Below are 18,709 nucleotides of genomic sequence, written 5' to 3'. Positions count from 1 at the left end.
AGTGAACTGTCTATATTCAATTTCTTGTAATAAGCTATAATGGAAAATAATCTGAAAAAATATCTATCTATATATGAATGTATATGTATAACTGAATTGCTTTGCTGTACACCTAAAACTAACGATGTAAATCAACTATTCTTCAATAAAAAAAAATTTAAAAAATGATTCACCTCTGAATACTTTAGCCCATTTCTCCTGAGAACAAGGCCATTCTCCTTGTATCCACAGTATAATTATCATATCCAAGGACGTTAGCTTATTTATCCAACATACAATCCATATTCATATTTTTCTCACTTGTTCTCAAAATGTCCTTTATAGCCTTGCCCCCTCCGTCACCCCTGATCCAAGATCCCATATAGACAGAGCCTCCTGTCGGGCACAGGTAACCCACCATGGGGAGTTCCAGAGGTGGAGGGCTCCCCCCTAGGCCTGGAGGCAGGCAAATCAGGGTGCTGGAAAGGGTCCTTTGTTTTCCCTAAGGTCCTGAATTCTAGGAGCCCCCGGCCCCTACTGGAGCACCTGGCGACAAGTGCCAGGGTCTTTGCTGGCCGCAGAGCAGGCAGGAGCCCCTTCTCTGCCCTCCATCTGTTAGGGGAACTGAGGAGGCTTTTTTTTTTTTTTTAGTGGAGGTACTGGGGATTGAACCCAGGGCCTTGTGCATGCTAAGCATGCGCTCTACCACTGAGCTATTTCCCACCCTTGAGAGGGAGGCTTGTTTGCCCCACACTGAGGGAAGGGCCTGCTGCTCTACTGGCAGCTTCTCCCAGCCCAGGGGTCCGTCAGCAGGGTGATCCCCCCCACTCTACTGCTGCCCCACGCTGGCCCCCACTCACCACAGCTCCTCAGCTAGCCACCTAGTCACTCTGCCCTCCTGAGTGCCACCCCCAAGTCCACCCTGAGGTGTCATCTGGATGTGTGACAGTGATGACTTCCATCTCCCAGCCAGAACTCAGACTTCCAGAGGCTCGCTGTTGTTTGCAGGCCCACTTCACGGAGGCAGCCTTCTGTTTTTAACTTTTAAACTTTTTCTTTAGGAAAAAAACATTTCAGAAACATATAATCTAGCTGGTGAAGGTCTCTTGTGATCTCAGACCCCAGACAACTTTATTTTATTTTTTAAATTGATCTCATCTTAGTTTTTTTTTTAAATGATTCTTATTTTTTATTGAAGTGTAGTCGATTTACAGTGTTAGTTTCAGGAATACAGCAAAATGATTTCAGTTTCGTCCTAGTTTTAAAGAGAAGGAGGCTGGGGGGCAGAGGTTGTACAGGTCTGGGTGACCCCCAGAGATGTGAGGTGATGGGCCCCACAGCAGAAGCCAGGACTCTGCCTCTACTAAGCCGTGTGGCCCTGGGGAATTCATATCGTTGGCCCTGCTTAGCTGTTTCCTCTCTGCAAAGTGGGAACCTTAACCCCTGTCTTGTTTCCCTTGAGGGTTGTTGTCAGTAGCAAAGATAGGAAAACTGCAAAGACACAACCCTACTCCCCCAGGCTGTATGAATGGAATGATTATCTTGGGAACATGGGTGGCCACAGGCAGAGGGCGGCAAAGGCCCTGAGCTGAGGGAGCACAGGGGGACTTGGGGGTGCACTGGGTGAGGAGCCATGACCTTTGTCCAACTTTGAAACTGTTACAAATAACTATACTTAAAACAAAATTCCCAAAGTAATCATGTTCATTGTAGGAAATTTAGAAACGATGCATAAGTGAAAAAGAAAATAAATACTATACTTATTCCCCCAACTCAGAAATAAGTACCATAATGTTTAAACATCTCCCTGTCTTTTGTGCCTGCTTTTTTTTGAGTGCCATCTTTGGTCCCAACAAGGAGCTGGGCAGGCTGGGAAGGTGAAGTGATGGAGCTTTTGTTGCATCAGCAATTGTGCATCTGGCTCCTCCCGTGAGCCAGGCAGCTGGACAGAGCCAGGAAGGACACAGGATGGCTCCTGCTGGGAACAGCATGCAGTGGAAGGGGATGGAGTGTCACACTTTGTGATGCTTACAATGGGCTGTGGGAGTTGAGAGGTGGGGGTGAGTTTGTAGTCAGGGAGAGCTTCCTGGAGGAGCTGGGCTTTAACTTCTAAGGGTGGGTAGAATGGGGGTGGGTGGGGGAGGAGGGCAGTCCAGGTGAGGGGAGTGTGAGACCTGCTCCTTGCTGCCTGGCCCTCCTTTGTGGGTCCTGAAAACTGCAGCTGCCCTCAGGTTGTCACCTATTCATCTCAGAAATATTTCCTGAGCATCTGCTGGGGCCTGGATGCTGTTCTTGCCCTGCGGCCACAGCGTGGACAAATTAGGCACTGTCCTGTTCTTGGAAAGTTGGGGAGTCTGCTGTTACACACATAATCCCACCAATGAGGCAACTGAAAAGTGAAAGGTCATAAGCTGGAGAAGGACTGAGGAGGGATGTGGGCAGACAGCATAGTCAGGACCTCTTCAGAGAGGCTTCTGAGGGGGGACATTTGAGCCAGGACTATGGGCAGGGGCAGCCACGTGAATGAGCTGGAAGAGGAGTGGTGGTGCGAAGCTTTTGTAAGGAAGAGAGGGTCTGGGGTGTTGGGAGGAGGAGGGGGGACACGGCCAGTGGCTGGTGCTTCATGGCAAGGGTAGGGGCTGGGGGCCTGTCTGCCGGGGTGAGGGGTTTGCATGTGACAGCGTGATGGAAGGAAATGACATGACCTCTGCCCAAGTGCCCTCTGCCTGTGGTCATCTGTGTTCCCATGATAATCATTCCATTCCTACAGACTCGTGGGGCTTTTTTGTATCTTTGTGGTTTTTCTCTGTGACTGACAGCAACCCTTAAGGGAGGCGAGGCGGGGTTTACGACACCCGCTTTACAGAAGAGGAAACGGCTAAGCAGGGCCGACAGTGTGATTTTGAGCTTTAAAGATGCATCCGGCAGCTGCGTGGAGGCTGAATCACTGCGGGACAGAGGGAAGGAGGGAGGCTCCTGCAGGCTGTTGTAGTTGGTCTAGCCAGGGGCCAGGGGGTAGTGGCAGAGAAGTTGGACCAAATAACAGTGCAAACCTGATCATCTATGCATGGGCTTTCAAAGTGGGCAGAGGACTTGCCCAAGGCCTCAGTGCAGAGCTGGGCTCTCCTGGCTCTTCATTAAGGCCAGGAGCAGACAGAAACCTCTCTCAGTGGCTTACTGGACAGAGTGAAATGGGGAGAGTTAAAATTGTGTATTACTGGAGTGGAGCAGCTGCTGTGGTCCAGCCCTGCTCTGCTCTGGTGTTTGCCTGGGATGAGAGCCAGGGGGCTGCTGGGCCCACTTATTCCTCCAGCCTGCTCCTTTTATAGGCAGGGTCTGGGCACTGCCATGGTCCTGGCTAGGGAGGTGGAGATCTGGTACCAGTCAGTGGTTGCAGGGAGAGGATATGGAGAAGGTGGGGCGAGAGTGCAGGAGGGTGGGGCCTGGGGTGCTAGGAAGGGCTGCTGACGAGTTGTGCCCTTGCTGTGTGTTGGGCTGGGTAGGTGTCACCTTAAAACATGTCCACTTGTTCATTCCCATATGATCTGATTAAGGAGGTACAGTTTATAGTTGGAAAAACTAAGAATCAGAGAAGTGAAGCCACGTGCCACACAACTAACACATGGTAGCTATGGGAATCAGCCCTATTTCAGCCCCAGAGTCTATGCTTTCTGTAGAGAGAGTTGAAACCACTGTTTCTGCCAACTAGGTGTGAGGATGTTAGGGAGTCCTCACTTTTCTATCTGTTAAGTGGGAATGCTAGCACTGCCTTCCTGGGGTTTCCTCATGCCTCAGACAGAGGCTTATTCAGTTCTTACCCGCAGCAGGCGTTGGGCTCAACTCTCAGGACCCTTAGCTGACCGAAGGGGGCCTCAGGGACCATGGAGAACTTGAGACTCAGCAGCACTGTCCAACAGAAATACAGGCTTCCCCAATATCCAAAAGTGAGCGTCCCTGTGAAAGCTTTCGTGAGCTGAAAAGGTGTAAAGTGGAGAAGCAACTACCTTAGGACGTATCTTGTGCTAACAGTGCACAAAATAAGTCAGATCAAGCAGGGATGCTCACAAACACGTTTCAGAGCTGTGGGGCCTGAAGCTGAGAAGCTGAGTGTGGTTCCCAGGGCAGGAGCTTGGTGGTGCCATCCTCGCCACTCGGGGCACGCTGCCTCTGTAATGGCTCCTGCAAAACAAACGCTCAGCGCTGTTTTTTGTTTCTCAATTTTTTTTCATAAAAGCAAAATCCTCTTGGGATTTCTTTAGGTTAGCGAAAACCAGTATTAATGCAGGTCTTTCGTAAAAGCAGCGTGGTGTTTAAGTGAACTTTTGAAAAATGGGGGATACCTGTATATAGTGAGCTATGTGTGTCATTTTAAATAGCAACATAAAAAAGTAAAAAGAAGTAAATGAACTTAGTTTTAGTAACATATATTATTGAACTCAATGTATCAAAATAGTATCATTTTGACAGTATAATCAATTTCAATTGATAAAGCGATATTTCACTTTTTTTTTTTTTTTTTGCCCAAAGTCTTTGAAATCCAGTATGTAGTTTACACTTGTACCACATCCCTGTGTGGACCAGCCACATTCCCAGGACTCAGTAACACAGCCCAGCTCCTAAGTCTGAGGGATCAGTGCTCCCTGCAGTGTGGGATGTGGGAACAGCTGATTTTCACAGAGCACTTGCTGACCAGGCCCTATTCTGAGGACTTTACATACCTTATGTAGTGGACCCTTGAACAACACAGATTTCAACTGTGCAATCTGCTTAACATGTGAATATTTTTTAATACATACCTACTGGAGTATTGTACGGTCTGTGCTTGGTTGAATGCATGCATGTGGAACTGCAGGTGCAGACATTAGGCTGCTCAGGGGATCAATGTCCCTAAGCCTAGTGTTGTTCAAGGGTCAGCTGTAGTCTTTAGCCTTCACAGCAACCCCACAGGGGAGGTACTGCTGTTGTCCTCATTTCATAGGCGTGGCAACTGAGGTCCGGAGAGAGAGTCAGGCTGAGGCTGCATGGCAGGTGAGCTGTGGAGCTAAGGAGGAAGGTGTGACTAGAGGGACGAACTCCTCTTGGTTTTAACAGGTTTATTTAGGCAAATTTCTTATGAAAAAATTCACCCTTTTTGAGCATACAGTTTAGCACTGGCAAAGGTACATAGTTGTGTAACCTCTGTGTTCACTGTGTGGAGCCATCCCTTCCCCTAAAAGGTGCCCTCAAGCCCCTGTGCAGTCAACTCCCTTGCCTCTGACAACCATCCATCTGCTTTCTGCCCCTGTAGTTCTGCCTCTTCCACGACGCCATATAAATGAGGCTATATGGTTTGAAGTCTTTGAGGCCTGATTTGTTTCTTGTGTGATGTTTTTGAGGTACATCCATGTTGTGTGTATATCAGTAACGGCTTCCTTTTTTTGGCTGAGTAGTATTTCATTATATGAATATGAATTCAGACATTTCATTTTTCCATCTGTTTACTGGTTGATGGACATATGAGCTGATTTCAGTTTGGGGCTATAATGAATGAATAATACTGCTGTGCACAGGCCCTTTTTTGGAACATGGTTTCACTTCTCTTGGGTAGTTAGTTACCTGAGAATAGAATTGCTGGGCCATATGGTAAGTGTATGTGTAAATTTGTAAGAAGCTACAAAGCTGTCTTCCAGAGTACCTGTGTGATATTAACACTTCAGCACTGTGTCTCCAGTTCCTCCACAACCTGACGAACACTTGACATTGTTGGTCTTTTAAAATTGGTTTTTCTGGTGCATTTTGCTGATGACAGAGTAACATGCTATAAAAGATGCTGAACATCTTTTACATGCTTATTTGACATCCATTTGAACCTTCAATCTTTTGCCATTTTTAATTGGATTTTTTGTAAACTTAATATTGAGTTGAAAGAGTTGGCACCTCTTTTCTTGGGATTAAATGAGATAGTATATGTCAAATGCTTTGCAATCAGAGATCCACTCATTGGCCCTTCTGGCGTCCCCCTGTCAACACTTAGGGTCACTGTCTATCTCAAGCACCTGTTGAGACCCTCCCCTTCCTGCTCACCCCGGCAGGTACAGGAATCACACTCTCGACCAGCACCCCCTAGCGGTACAATGTCTGCTCAGTACCATCTCCCTGTGCTCACAAGAGAATCTTCCCCTGTGCCTCAGACCAGTGTTAGCATGACCCAGCCAGGGGGCTTAGGGTCGAGAGGCAGGAGCCCTGGGTCCTAATTCTGTCTTTGTGACCATTTCCCATATGACTTGGAGCTCATCACTTTCCCTCTCTGGGTCTCTTTCCTCATCTATAGAAAGAGAAGGTTGAACTAGCTGACCTCCGGGGGTGTAGCCAGCTCTGAATCTCTGCTTTTAGGGCCCTTGGTAACAGCCGTTTGCGGAGGCTTCTGTGGTCAGAGCTTTCCCTAAGGCAGGACTTGGGATTTTGTGAGAGGGTTGGGGGCAGGAAAGGCAGGACAAAGGAACAGGGAGGGGTGGTGGCTGGGTCAGAAGCAGATGGCCAGCTTTCTGCTTCAGTTCCAAGAGCCAGAATCTGCTTTGGAAAAGCCACTATTCATCTTTTCCAAGCCCACAGGATTTGACAAGCTGGAGTTCATGGCTGCTGTTCTGTGACCAGGACAAAGAATAGGGGTGGCAATTGTGAGCTTTGGACTAGAAATGGGAAAACAGACATGAATGGTGACAATTTGCTTCTACCAAGAACCACATGAAAAGAAATGGACTTGGGTTGCTGAGATGTTTAGAGCTGGGGCCTTAGGAATCAGCTGTTGAACCTCTTTTGTCTGTCATCCCCTATTCTAGGACCCAAAATGGGCGTCTGCAGCATCCCCTTGGCTTGAATACTGCCCTTGACGAGAGGCTCACTGTGCCAGCAGGCTGGGTGTTTATACTGTAGCATCAGGCAGCTAGTTGATGAGTTGGAGCTAATATTCCAGCTCCTGAAATTTGATTCTTCTTGGAGAATCGAGGTCACCTCTCTGCCAAGGATTCCATAATGCGATTTCTTTTCTCTCAGGTCTGACTGCCATGTGATTGCTCAGAGGCAGAAGGATGGCATGTCCACGTGTGGAACTTTCTCAGATGCTCTTCGAGCTGCAGCCCAGATGATTCTGTGGCTTTGTAACTGGTCACTGAGGGCTTCTGTGAGTGAGATGGGGCCTGGAGTCCTCCTTCCCTACGTGGGACACCCTGTATCTCTCTGCCTCTCTGGGAGGCCGTATCTGGGTGCCCTGGCAGAGAGTGGAGAGGATGGGAGTCCCTAAGGTCCCTGAATGGGGGTTGAACAGATCCAAGAGGGAGGTGAGAGCTTGTGGGCTGCTTTTGCTGTCAGGGTCAGCTGTGATGAGGAGCGAGGCAGGGAGCTGTGATGAGGAGCCATTACTAACTGCTGCCACTGCTGCCACTAACCAAAGGTCAGCTGTCCTCACCTGAAATGGACACAGTAAGGCCTGGATATTGCAGAGTTGTTGGGGGCGGGGACCATAATGTTAAGCATTTAGCATGGTGCCTGGCACTTAGTAGGTGCTTTGAAATGTGAACAAACAGAAGCTAAGGAGAAAGGGGAAGGGAACCTGTATTTGGTAGGGAATGTTCTTCCCTCAAAGCACGGGGTTCCTTTTTTATTTGCCAAGAACCCCTCAAGCAATCTGGCAGAAAACTCTCGGACCCCTTCTCAGAGTAATGTTTTTAAATGCACAAAATTAAATATATGGGATTACAGGGGGGTGAATTTTATTGAGAGCTATCAAAATACTAAAAACCAAATTGGTGATGAAGTAGTAAGTGTCCTTAGTTATTCTTGCATTAACGAGATAATCCATTAGGTAAGTTAAGGTTAAATTTTATTTTTAAAGATACTAGTGACAAGGCTGCTGTTGCTCAGCTTTGGTGGGAACGTTCAGCTGGGGCGTACCTTTCAGAACACGTGCCCCGTGTGATGGACAGACAGACTGCAATTGGTTTGACAGTTCCTGGTGTGGAGAACCTCACTTTGCAGATGGCACGGCAGCTTCTTTACAGCTGCTTCGTGAGGTGAGGCTAGGCTTCTCTCTTGGATGGTCACATTCTCCACGCTTGTTGAGTTAAGCTCGGCTCTGAGAACCTCGGATCCCACCATGGGGGCCTGAGACCACCAGGTGCTGAGTTGCCCAGGGTTGACCAGTCCTGTCACCCCAGGTCTGTGCGCTGGGATCCCGGCTCTGGTCATCATGGGGATGTCAAGCAAGCGATGACTGATCCCTGCACAGCTGCAGTGTGATGTGAAAATGTCTCTGAGCTCAATGGCCACCATGTCCCTGTCTCCGCCACGTAACAGGGGTGGCCTTCACTTGTGGTTGAAGGAAATGCCAGCTTTTAGTTAGAAGTCAGGAAAATAAGGCAAAGTTGTTTGCAAACAATTCAGGCTCTTAGACCCCCTTACTGTCTGGTCTCATCCCAGTCTAGCCCCCATGTTCCCTCCTAGCAGACGTCTGAGCACCGGGGACCCAACCCACACCCCTGCCCTTGCTGACCCCTCACCCTGGACAGCAGTGGAGTGACCACTAGGACTGCCAGTCTTAGAAGCGAGATCCATCTGAAGCTAGAAAGGGCTTTCCCATCCCTCACTGTCATTTTGTGGCTCTGGACACTGAGGCCCAGAGAGGAGAGGTAAGTTGCCAACGGCCCCACAGCAAGGATGAAGGGAAGCTGACTCTGGGCGGGGTTGTAAGAAGTTTCAGGGGAGAGTTGCAGAGTGAGAAGCCTGGGAAGCCCGATGTTTTACCCTCCTCTAGACATTTTGGAGACAGGTCAGAGGATTCAGTGCCTCCCCCACTCCTGCAGCTGTGCACAGATACTGTCTCCTGGCTGTCCTTACAGGGACCGGCTGGGGCCTTTCATTGCCTGTGGGGCCGGTGAGAGAGCTGGAGCTGTGGGGGAGGTGGGGGGAGGTGGGAGGAGAGATGGAGGTGTCAGGTCTGGCCCAGCCCCGTGGGAGAAGGGCCCAGCCTTGGCTGGCAGCTGTAGCCAGCTGTTGCCTCCTGCAGGCCCTTCCCATGTCCTGTCCGTCACTCCCTCCTTTGGGACAGCAACCTGCGCCCCTGTTCTTGGAGGAGGCTGTTCCCACCCCTGCCTCCTTGGCCCAGACTGGTGAGGGATCTGGGGAGTGTTGGCGAGCCATGCTGGGGGCATGCCGCGACAGGCAAAATGGAGAGAAGGGTCTGGCTCTGCTGATGGTTAACTGGGGATCCACCCGCTCTGAGCTGCCTATGTTTCTCTTTGGGAACAGAGGCTCATTCCTTCCACCTTCCGCCTTCCACCAGGAAAAAATAAAAAAGGAGAGAGAAACTGGATCGGGTCTGGAGAGCCATGATGAGGCTCTTATAAACTCAAGGTGTGTGTGTTCACAGAGCTGTCACGCAGCTGCTGGGAGTTGTCAGGGATGACAAGACTGGACTGGAGGAGTGGGGGGGGGATGGGTGGTGGTTTGGGAAGGTTCTGGGAGGGACAGAATGAGTCTAGTCATTCTGTCTAGGTGGCTCTGGGGAGGGGGAGCCTGGGGAGCACCTGCCTTGGGACAAGCAACTCTGACTCTGGGTCTGGGGGAGAGAGGGCACAGTGTGAGTCCAGGCTTCATGCTGACCCCGACCCCATCATCCACTTCCTGAGGTGCTGCTGCTGGTTTTGAGAGGGCAGGGCAAGAGTCAGGTGGGGGAAGTGTGGATGGTGGGGATCAGATAGTCCCCACTGATGGGAGCAGCTCATGCCCAGCTGAAGGCATCTGGGAGGGGTTGGAGGGGTGTCTTCAGGTTCTCAGGATTGCTTATCATCCCTGTGCTTCTGCAGAGGGGAACCATCTCAGGGTGCAGGCGGGGGTGGGGGCTGGTGGGGCAGGTCGCTCCCTCCCCCTCCTGATCCTGGACCATCAGTGCCATGTGGGGCCAGCTGCTGCTTGGGTCCATGTGGGATTCCCAGCCCCTCTCCTTGCCAGCAGGCTGGTTCTCAGACTGCTGAGCCAATTCTCCCTGTACCCTTTGCCAGCTCTCAGCAGCTCTCCCGGCCTGCTTCCTCAGCCATTCTTTTATTTGTTTTAAGTAGGTTTTATTACCCAGTGTTCAGAAGCAAAAAACCAGAAAATGCAGATAAGGAAAAAGGAGAAAATAAAAATTGTCTATAATCTCATCACCTGGTGATGACTCGGGTTAGCATCTTGATGTGCGTCCTCCCAGACTGTTCTCCTGATACACGTTTATGTGTTATATGAGATTAGTATAGTAAAATGAGATTATAGCCTGCACTTGCTTTGTAGCCTGCTCCTTCCATCCCTGTTGCCTAGGTATCTTTCCACATCCATCAATAGGATATTTTTAAGGCTGTTTAACATTCCACCTTAGAAATGTCCCATAATTTATTCAACAAATCCCCTGTTGCAGGTTGTTTCCAGTGTTTTGCTACTATAAACAACAGTGTGATCAACAAAACACGCTTGTTCAATTTTTGCAAACATCCCTAACTATTTCCCAGGCAGAGAGCCCTGCAAGAGGACGTGTGAGTCCCTGAGGATGGCCGACATGCCTGAAGTCGAGCAAAAGCTTTGGTTGTTGAGATGTTGTTGACGATATTGACACTGTTGATGTAGAGTTCGGGGGCCTGGTGCTTTCTTTGAACTCTTGATCTGCTGAGAACTCATCCAGTTGGACTTCTCTGGCCTCATTTTGTGACACTCACAGCTAGCATGTTCTTCTGTGTCCTGTTTCCTCCAAATCCTTCAAATCCATCTCTTGACCTCCCTCTGCCTCTTGCCTCTGGTTCTCCCTCCTATGATGGCCTCCCACTTCCCCCAGTCTGGAAGGCCTGGCCTCTATGTGACCAGACCCAGTCACTTAGAGCCCTAGGTCCTGACCTGGTGGGGATGGTTAACCCATTCCTAATGGTCTTATTTTTCCCTCGGGGATTGTAAACTGTCAGGGGTCAGGGCCTACGTCTTCTTGTCTCTCCATGTCCATAACTACCCCCAAAGCAGCAGCAGAGGGCCAGGCACATAGTAGGCTCTCAGCAAACTTGTGCTTTGCTGAGCACCAGTGTGGAGGCAGTAGACCCGCCCTCTGTCTCCAGCTGCAGGATGAGCTGGTCCTCTCTGGGCCTCAGACTTCTTGTCTGCATATAGGGTGGGGATTAGGGATGGGCTTAGTCCTTCCTGCTGTGGCTTTTCCCACCTGCTCCTTGACTGCATGTCCTTTTACCCAACAGGTCTTGGGTCCTGAGGCTGCTGGGAGACTATGGGTACAACGGCCAGCACAGCCCAGCAGACGGTCTCGGCGAGTGCCCCCTTTGAGGGCCTCCAAGATGGTGGCACGATGGACAGTCGACACTCGCTCAGCATAAACTCCTTCCAGACCACGAGCTTGCACAACAGTAAGGCCAAGTCTATCATCCCCAACAAGGTGGCCCCCGTCGTGATCACGTGAGTGACAGGAGGAGTGTAATCGTTTTCCTGGAAGACATGGCTGGGAGAGCTACCTGGAGGGGTGGTGGCATACAGCACTTAATGTCTCCCAAATGCTTTCATAGATGGAGACACTGAGGCCCAGAGAGGTTAAGCAGTTTGTTTGGAGTCACACAGTAAGTGGGTGGCAGAGCTGGTGTCTGCTGGGGATCTTAGCCTGTATTACTCACCATGTCCATGATGCCAGGGAGTGTGGAGAGGGAGGAGTGGCTGGAGGGACACCCTTTTGAAAATAACTTTTTGTTGAACATTTTCAAAGGAAGTTTATATACTTAGATGCATAAAATTTAGATGTTTTTTTTCTCATAACCTGTAATTATGGTTTGAAACTGAGGTTAACACCAGGCCGTTAAAGGGCCTTGGGCTGAAAAAGCTGGAAACTATTGGCCAACTCTCCTAATTAGGTCCTGGGAAGGGGCTGAGGGTTTGTTCTGGCCTCATATTCTGAGAGACCTGGACACACTGCATACGTCCTGTGGGGCCAGTAGAGGAGCAGGAGCTGGGCGCCTGAGGCTGGGAAGACAGAAGGGGCATTGGATTTGTCTCCTGGTGAGTTGGGAAGCCTGCCTCAAGTTGCATCTGCCTACCAAGCTCCCCTGCCTCTGGACCTCTCCAGGACGGAGGAAGTAGGACATGGTGACCTAAGAATTAAATATGTTCCACGCATAGAGGTTTGGCAGAGACCTAGCAAGTCCCTAGGTAGGAAGTCCCTAGATGGGATTTTCTGTATAAGGAAACCTGAGGAGTGGGAATGATAGATGTGGCCTGCTGGCTTTGGGGCTTGACAGGCAGATTGTAATCAGGATACAATACTGTGCTCGTGATCAGGCGGGGAAAAGAGATGTTACATAAAAAGGACTTGATGTGTAGCCTCTCAACCAGCAGGTGACAAAACTGGGTTTGGGTCTTGAGCACAGTGTTGGAACCACATGTCTTGAGCCTGCTTGGCTCTGCCTCTGCCTTGCTCTGTGACCTTGGGCAAATCCTTTCCCCTCTCAGGGTCTCAGTTTCCTTATCAGGGTATGTGGAGATGACATTCAAAATGTTTAACTGTGGTGTGGCTGACCTGCTGTGAAAATCCCCTGAAGTGGTACTGAGTGTGCCTCTTGCAGCCGGCCTGACACAGTGATCCTTGGGTTGTAGCTTGTTGGGGGTAGAAGGGACCTTAGAGATCATCCAGTCAGGGGTGGCAAACTGTATCCCTCCGGCCAAATCCAGCCCATCTCCTGTTTTTGTAAATAAGGCTTTACTGAAACCTGCGACTCCCATTCATTGCATATTGTCAGTGGACGCGGAGCCCTTCAACGGCAGAGCTGAGTAGTTGCAGCAGACACTGTGTGGCCCAGAGCCTAGGGCATTTACGATCTGGTCCTTTACAGAAAAAGTTTGCCAACTCCTGGTCTAATAGCTTTTAGATCAGATGTGAAAACTCATCTAGACAGGCATATGTAGAATAGATAAACAAGATTATACTGTATAGCACAGGGAAATATATACAAGATCTTGTGGTAGTTCGCAGTGAAAAAGAATGTGACAATGAATATAGTTACGTTCACATATAACTGAAAAATTGTGCTCTACACTGGAAATTGACACAAAATTGTAAACTGACTATAACTCAATAAAAAAATGTGAAAAAAATTTTTAAAAAAGAAAGAAAACTCATCTAGATACAAAAGCTTAGTTTTGGGGGGTTTGTATGCCATGAGTATTGTGTGGGCTGGCGGAGGGAACCCAGGTCTCTGGACTCCTATCTAGTGCTCCCCACCCCACTCATTCCACCACCCTGCCTTTTCTAGACGCAGTTCTTTTGTAAAGAGGAGCAGACACCAGATTATGAGCTCTGGGAGGCTATGTCTTATTCCTTGTTAGAATCAGCATGGGAGCTTTTTGTGTCTTGAGTGCATAGACCTCCCCTTGGTTTAGCATCTTCAGAAATCTGGATTTGTACCTGAGGGCTTTGTTTGAAATGGCCCTGCATGGAGGTAAAACTGCTACTAGTTACAATAATTATATTACTAAATGCTTACTGTACTTGAGGCACTGGGCTGAGCACTTACTCCATTCGTGCATTGACTTCTCGAAGCAGCCCTTAGGAGGTGTGAATTACTGTAAGTGGAGTGACAGAGCAAGTAATGCCAAAGCCATGGCGTTACAAAGCAATGGAGTTGGATTCATGTGCAGGCCATGCAACGCCAAAACCTGTGTCCTGAACTGCCTCACTGTGCTGTGGGGTTGTCAGTGTGGGGATTGTTCTCAGAGACAGTCTGATGGTGGGACCATCTGGGACCAAAGTAACTCTTATTTAAGGAGACCTTAAACAAGACAGAAGCTTCTCTCTACTCAAAAGTCCAGAAGGTACTCTGGGCTGATTTGGCTGCCCCATGATCAGCCAGGCTCCTCTCCTCTTGTTGCCCTGCCTTCATCAACATTAACTTCCTGTCATCACTTTTGGATGCTGGCCAGGGGGATGGAGGGAAGAGTAGAAGTCACACACCTTCCCCTAAGGGAATGGCCCAGAAGTTGCACACGTCACTTCTCCTCACATCCCATTGGCCAGAACTGAATCACATGATCACAAGAGCCACAAGGGAGGCTGGGACATGTAGTCTTCAGCTGGCTGGCCCGGTCACAGTTCCAGGGTATTATTGCTGAGGAAGAAAGGGAGAGTGGATACTGGGGAACAGTGGACAGTCTGCCATAAATGGGTAGCTGTGTGGGTGGGGTGGGGTGGCCCCACTGTGGGACTGGTGAGGGTGGAGTGGACCCTGGCCACAGAGGTTGCCTGACTTGGTCTTCATCCTGCCTCTGGCAGGTACAACTGCAGGGAGGAGTTCCAGATTCACGATGAGCTTCTCAAGGCCCATTACACGCTGGGCCGGCTCTCCGATGCCACCCCTGAGCACTACCTGGTGCAGGTGAGGTCTGGCCCCGCTCCTTTCTCCCCCTTCTGATCTCTCCTTATGCTCCCTGCCCTCCTTCCTCACTGTTTCCCTTCCTAACCTCCTCCTGCTTTCCCCACTGTCCCCCTTTGCTTCACTGCCTCACCCATCCTCTGGGGTCTGATCCCACTTCCCCTCACCCTCTAGTTTTTGGGGATCTGTTCCCCAACTCTTGGAGCCCCCTGCTCTTCTCTCCCTATCTGTCCACTGCCTGGCCCCAGCCTGCCCACACCCCTCCCTTGGAGCACCAGGGAGAACAGGGATGGGAGCCTTAAAGTGCCGGGGCCCCAGACTGCTTCCCCCACGTAGGGAATCTCCATCCCATTCTCTTTTGAAGTTTCAGAACTTCTCTGGCACATAGATATAGATGTAGTTGTAGATCTGTCTAGATTAATCTATCGATCTAGCTGTCTGTCTATCTGTCTATCTTTTTGCCTTAAATATCCCCTAGAAAGTAAATTCTACAAGGAAGATGACTTTTCATGTATCTTGTTCACTGCTGTAGCCCCAGGCTTTAGAACAGTGCTTGGGTATAATGTAGGTGCTCAATAAATCATCAATGAACAAATGAATGGTAATCATGATGCTTTAACTGTATTCATTGAAAGAGAGTCTAGATAGTGGGTGGTGGTGGATGGGTTGATGGGTAAACTGGTGGATGACATGACCTCATGCTCAGGAATGAATCTTCTGGCTCTTCCTGCTCTCACCTGATCCCTGAGTGGTGTTTTCCTCTTTTCTCTGAGTCACTGCATCCCCCAGCTGGGGAGGAGAGAGGCCAGCCCATCCTCAGAACTGCAGGTCCCTGGGAAGTGACTAGCATTTTTCTCCTCGTTGATTCCTGGTGCCCTAGCTGTGATTCCCTACTTGGGCCCCTTTTCTATGGGCTTTCTCTGGAGGTGAGAGGTGTTTGCCTTCTGCCTGGGGAGCTGCAGACCTGCCCTAGGACCACCTTTGGTCTTCAGTTTCCGGTCCCGGAGTGCCTCTCCCTGCTCTTCTTCTTCAAGTTCTGGCTCAGATGCCACCTCCTACATGAAGCCTTCTCTGACTCCCCCTCAGGAGGAGTGGTCTTTCTTTTTTCCACACTATGTAACACCATTCCTGGCATCACAGATAGTCACATATTTTGTTGGCTTTTTCCATGAGCCTGCAGACAACTTGAGGACCGTTTCCCCTGCCCCAATCTCCCTGCTCCCCATCCCCTGGGGCCTGGGACAGAGCCTTGTCTGTAGAAGATGTCCCTGAGTCATCTGAGTGACCCCCTGTGGCTCTCCCCCACCAGGGCCGCTACTTCTTGGTGCAGGATGTTGCTGAGAAGATGGATGTGCTGGGCACTCTGCAGAGCTTTGGGGCCCCCAACTTCCGGCAGGCGCAGAGCAGGCACACTGTATTTGGCATGGGACAGCCCAGCCTCTCAGGATTCAGGCAGGTCCTCCAGAAACTCCAGAAGGATGGACACAGGGTAAGCATGGCTACTTCCCAGGCAGGGGCCAGCCCCCCAAATCAGGGGAAAGGGGTTTCCAGAAGGGGCAACTTAAGACATTCTGGAGGGGCTTGGTCACACGGTGGGGAGGGTGGCTGGTGACCAGGACCAGGCCCTGCCAGGTCTTGAATACTGCAGTGTTCATTGTGGCCAGAATGACTGGAAAATTCTGGGTGAATTGCATTGCATTGTCCTCTGTGGACATGGGAGCCCAGAGTTTGGAAGCCCGTTATACACCCCACAGGGTGATGGTCACCGCTAACACATCCTCACGTCAGCCCATTTGACAGAGGAAAAAACCGAGGCACAAAGAGGATAAGTGACACAGTCCCTGAGTGGTGTCCCAAGACCCAAACTCAGACCCCTGGACTCCATGTGCCTGCTTTTAATGGCTCCTCTCTCCTGCCTGATGTGGATGTGGAGGTGGGGCTTTGAGTGTCTCCAGGACAGAGGCTGAGGGTCTACCGTGATTGCAGACTCATGGCTGGCAGCCCGAGGCTGATTTGACCTGGGTTAAAACGGAGCATCCTTGAGTGAACCAGAGTGGGAATGGGGTGTCAGCTGAGCACAGATCCCATCTTCCCAGCAGGTTCATCCAGGGTGGGGTCTGCCCACATATCTCTCTGTCTCTATGGTTCTCAGTAACTGAATCATTGCATAGTGGTGGTGGGCATGCATTTTTTCAGCTGATGTTTATCAAGCAAATGATTTACCCAGGGCTCTGTACTGGGAATTGTGAGGACCTGAAAGGGACCAGGACCTATATGGACTATAGGTTGGTTCCTCTACTTGCGAAGAACCTACAGTCCATGAAGGGAGAAAGATGTGTTCATTGATAATGTTAATACAGAGCAGAAATTAACACCATGAGATTCAGATGAAGGGCTGTTGGCCCAGAGAGGAGAGAGGGTCAGGAGCAAGTGGCATTTGGACTGAGTTTTGCTTTTGGGGTAGGATTCAGGTTGCAGGGGCAGGGTGGGGTGAGGGGCCCATTGAGGCAGGGAACGGCCTGCTCAGAGGTGGGGCAATGGAGAGGCTGTCCATGCTGGACAGTGGTGATGGTTCCTTCCTCCTTGGACTCCTGGTAGGAGTGCATCATCTTCTGTGTGCGGGAGGAACCCGTGCTGTTTCTGCGTGCTGGCGAGGACTTCGTGCCCTACACACCTCGAGACAAGGAGCATCTGCATGAGAACCTCCAGGGCCTCGGACCCGGGGTCCAGGCAGAACACCTGGAGCAGGCCATCCGGAAGGAGGTGAGGGCCACTGGTGTGGGTGGGATGTGCCCTCCCTGGTAGGCCTCGGACGGCTGAGTGGAGCCCCAGCCCACGGCCCTGCGCTTCGCTCTCACTGGCCCACACTCGCCTGCTTTTCTGCCCTGCTTGGGCGAGTGGCTGCTGCAAGGCCGGCTCCTGGGCGGCCAGGGGAAGGACTTCTATTCCCAGCTCTGTTTGCCTCCGCCCCTTTCCCATCCCACTTTTCTCCTCCATACTCAGCATTCTCATTTAGAAAAGGGTCTGGGGGAGGGGAAAGAGCACTAGACTGAAAGTCCCAAGACTGAAGTTCAGCCCTCTGTGAGCTGTGAGGCCTGGGCTGGGTCACTTCTCTCGATGAGCCTTTGTTTCTGAGGTTCCTCTGTCCTCTTCCTCCGCAGCCTGGAGGTTTGTCAGGGTCTCTGAGGTTGTTGACACACCACAGAGGTGTGTAAATAGTGTGAGTGGGTCATGGTGCCCCCCCCCCAAGATATCCACAGGCAGGAATGAAGGCTGCACTGGCCTCGGTTGCCTCCCCATCTCCCTCTGAGGCCTCCTCTCCTCCAGCTCCCAGCTGATCAGGCTTCCTCCTGTCCTTCTGTCTGGCGGCTTAGCTAACTCCTGCTGCCCACTGGGCAGAGCCCTTCCGACCTGGCCCCATTGTGGCTCATGTCAGCCTAGGCCTGGGTGGCTCCCTGGGGTGGCTCCCTGGGGCCAGCAGCCACCCCTGTCCCACCAGGACTCCCAGGGCACAGAGAGCACCTCTGGCCAGTTCCATGGCCTCTGGGTGGCCTAGGTGCTCCAGCACTCCGCCAGGAAGGTCTGTCATGGCCCTCTGGCCCCCCACCTCTGTCTAGATTCACGACTTTGCCCAGATGAGCAAGAATACGTACTATGTGTACCACAACACCGAGGACTTGCGGGGGGAGCCCCATGCCGTGGCCATCCAGGCCGAGGACGACGTACACGTGACTGAGGAGGTGTTCAAGCGGCCCCTCTTCCTGCAGCCCACCTACAGGTACCGAGGGCCAGTCCTGCGCAAGACCCCAGTGTGCTAGGCCTGTGTGCCCGCTGGGCCTGCCCTCCAGCTGTGGCCTCAGTCTTACCATCTGCAGGTCGGGCTGAGTTCCCCACACCTGTCTGTCCCACGGGAATGTGGGGACACTCAGGGTGTGTGGCCTGCCTGATGGGCTGCTCCCTGTCACCTGGCAGGTACCACCGCCTTCCCCTGCCGGAGCAAGGAGCCCCTCTGGAAGCCCAGTTTGATGCCTTTGTCAGTGTCCTCCGGGTGAGTTGGGGTGGAAGGGGTGGTGGGAGTGCAGGTGGGTGCTGGGAGAGTGGGTCTGTGTCTAAGCTCTGTCTCCATGGAGATGCCTGAGGTGGGTGTGGCCTCTGGAGGAAGGCTTTATTCTGTGCTGTGTTTGGAGTTGAGTGAGTCGGGAGTGTGTGTGTGTGTACCCATCTTTGTTTCTGTGTATGTGTGTGGGGCTTGTGTGTGTCTTTGTGTGGGTGTGTATTTGTAAATTCTCTAATGACAGAGCCCAGCGCTGACCATC

The 18,709-nt window shown here is 51.1% G+C and overlaps 1 protein-coding gene across 7 annotated transcripts in view; it reads left to right on the top strand.

Annotated features, from left to right (window-relative positions):
* Nucleotides 1-18,709, top strand: part of PALD1 (phosphatase domain containing paladin 1) — a 143,770-nt gene that overhangs the window by 26,106 nt on the left and 98,955 nt on the right. For 5 of the 7 annotated variants that reach the window (XM_064488092.1, XM_031461136.2, XM_031461134.2 and 2 more), the window contains exons 2-7: nt 11,223-11,436; nt 14,294-14,396; nt 15,703-15,882; nt 16,992-17,156; nt 18,011-18,171; nt 18,366-18,441. In XM_064488092.1, the coding sequence (XP_064344162.1) occupies nt 11,252-11,436; nt 14,294-14,396; nt 15,703-15,882; nt 16,992-17,156; nt 18,011-18,171; nt 18,366-18,441 (870 nt within the window). In that variant the 5' untranslated portion in view covers nt 11,223-11,251. Of the gene's footprint in view, nt 1-7,011; nt 7,139-8,192; nt 8,643-9,261; nt 9,367-11,222; nt 11,437-14,293; nt 14,397-15,702; nt 15,883-16,991; nt 17,157-18,010; nt 18,172-18,365; nt 18,442-18,709 lie in introns of those variants that run through there. The other 2 variants (XM_064488091.1, XM_010992768.3) reach the window with 2 other exon arrangements.

This window comes from Camelus dromedarius, chromosome 8 (assembly GCF_036321535.1).
Source record: "Camelus dromedarius isolate mCamDro1 chromosome 8, mCamDro1.pat, whole genome shotgun sequence".
NCBI lineage: Eukaryota > Metazoa > Chordata > Mammalia > Artiodactyla > Camelidae > Camelus > Camelus dromedarius.
Note: the sequence above shows the minus strand (reverse complement) of the source record. Positions and strands in the feature narration are given on the sequence as shown.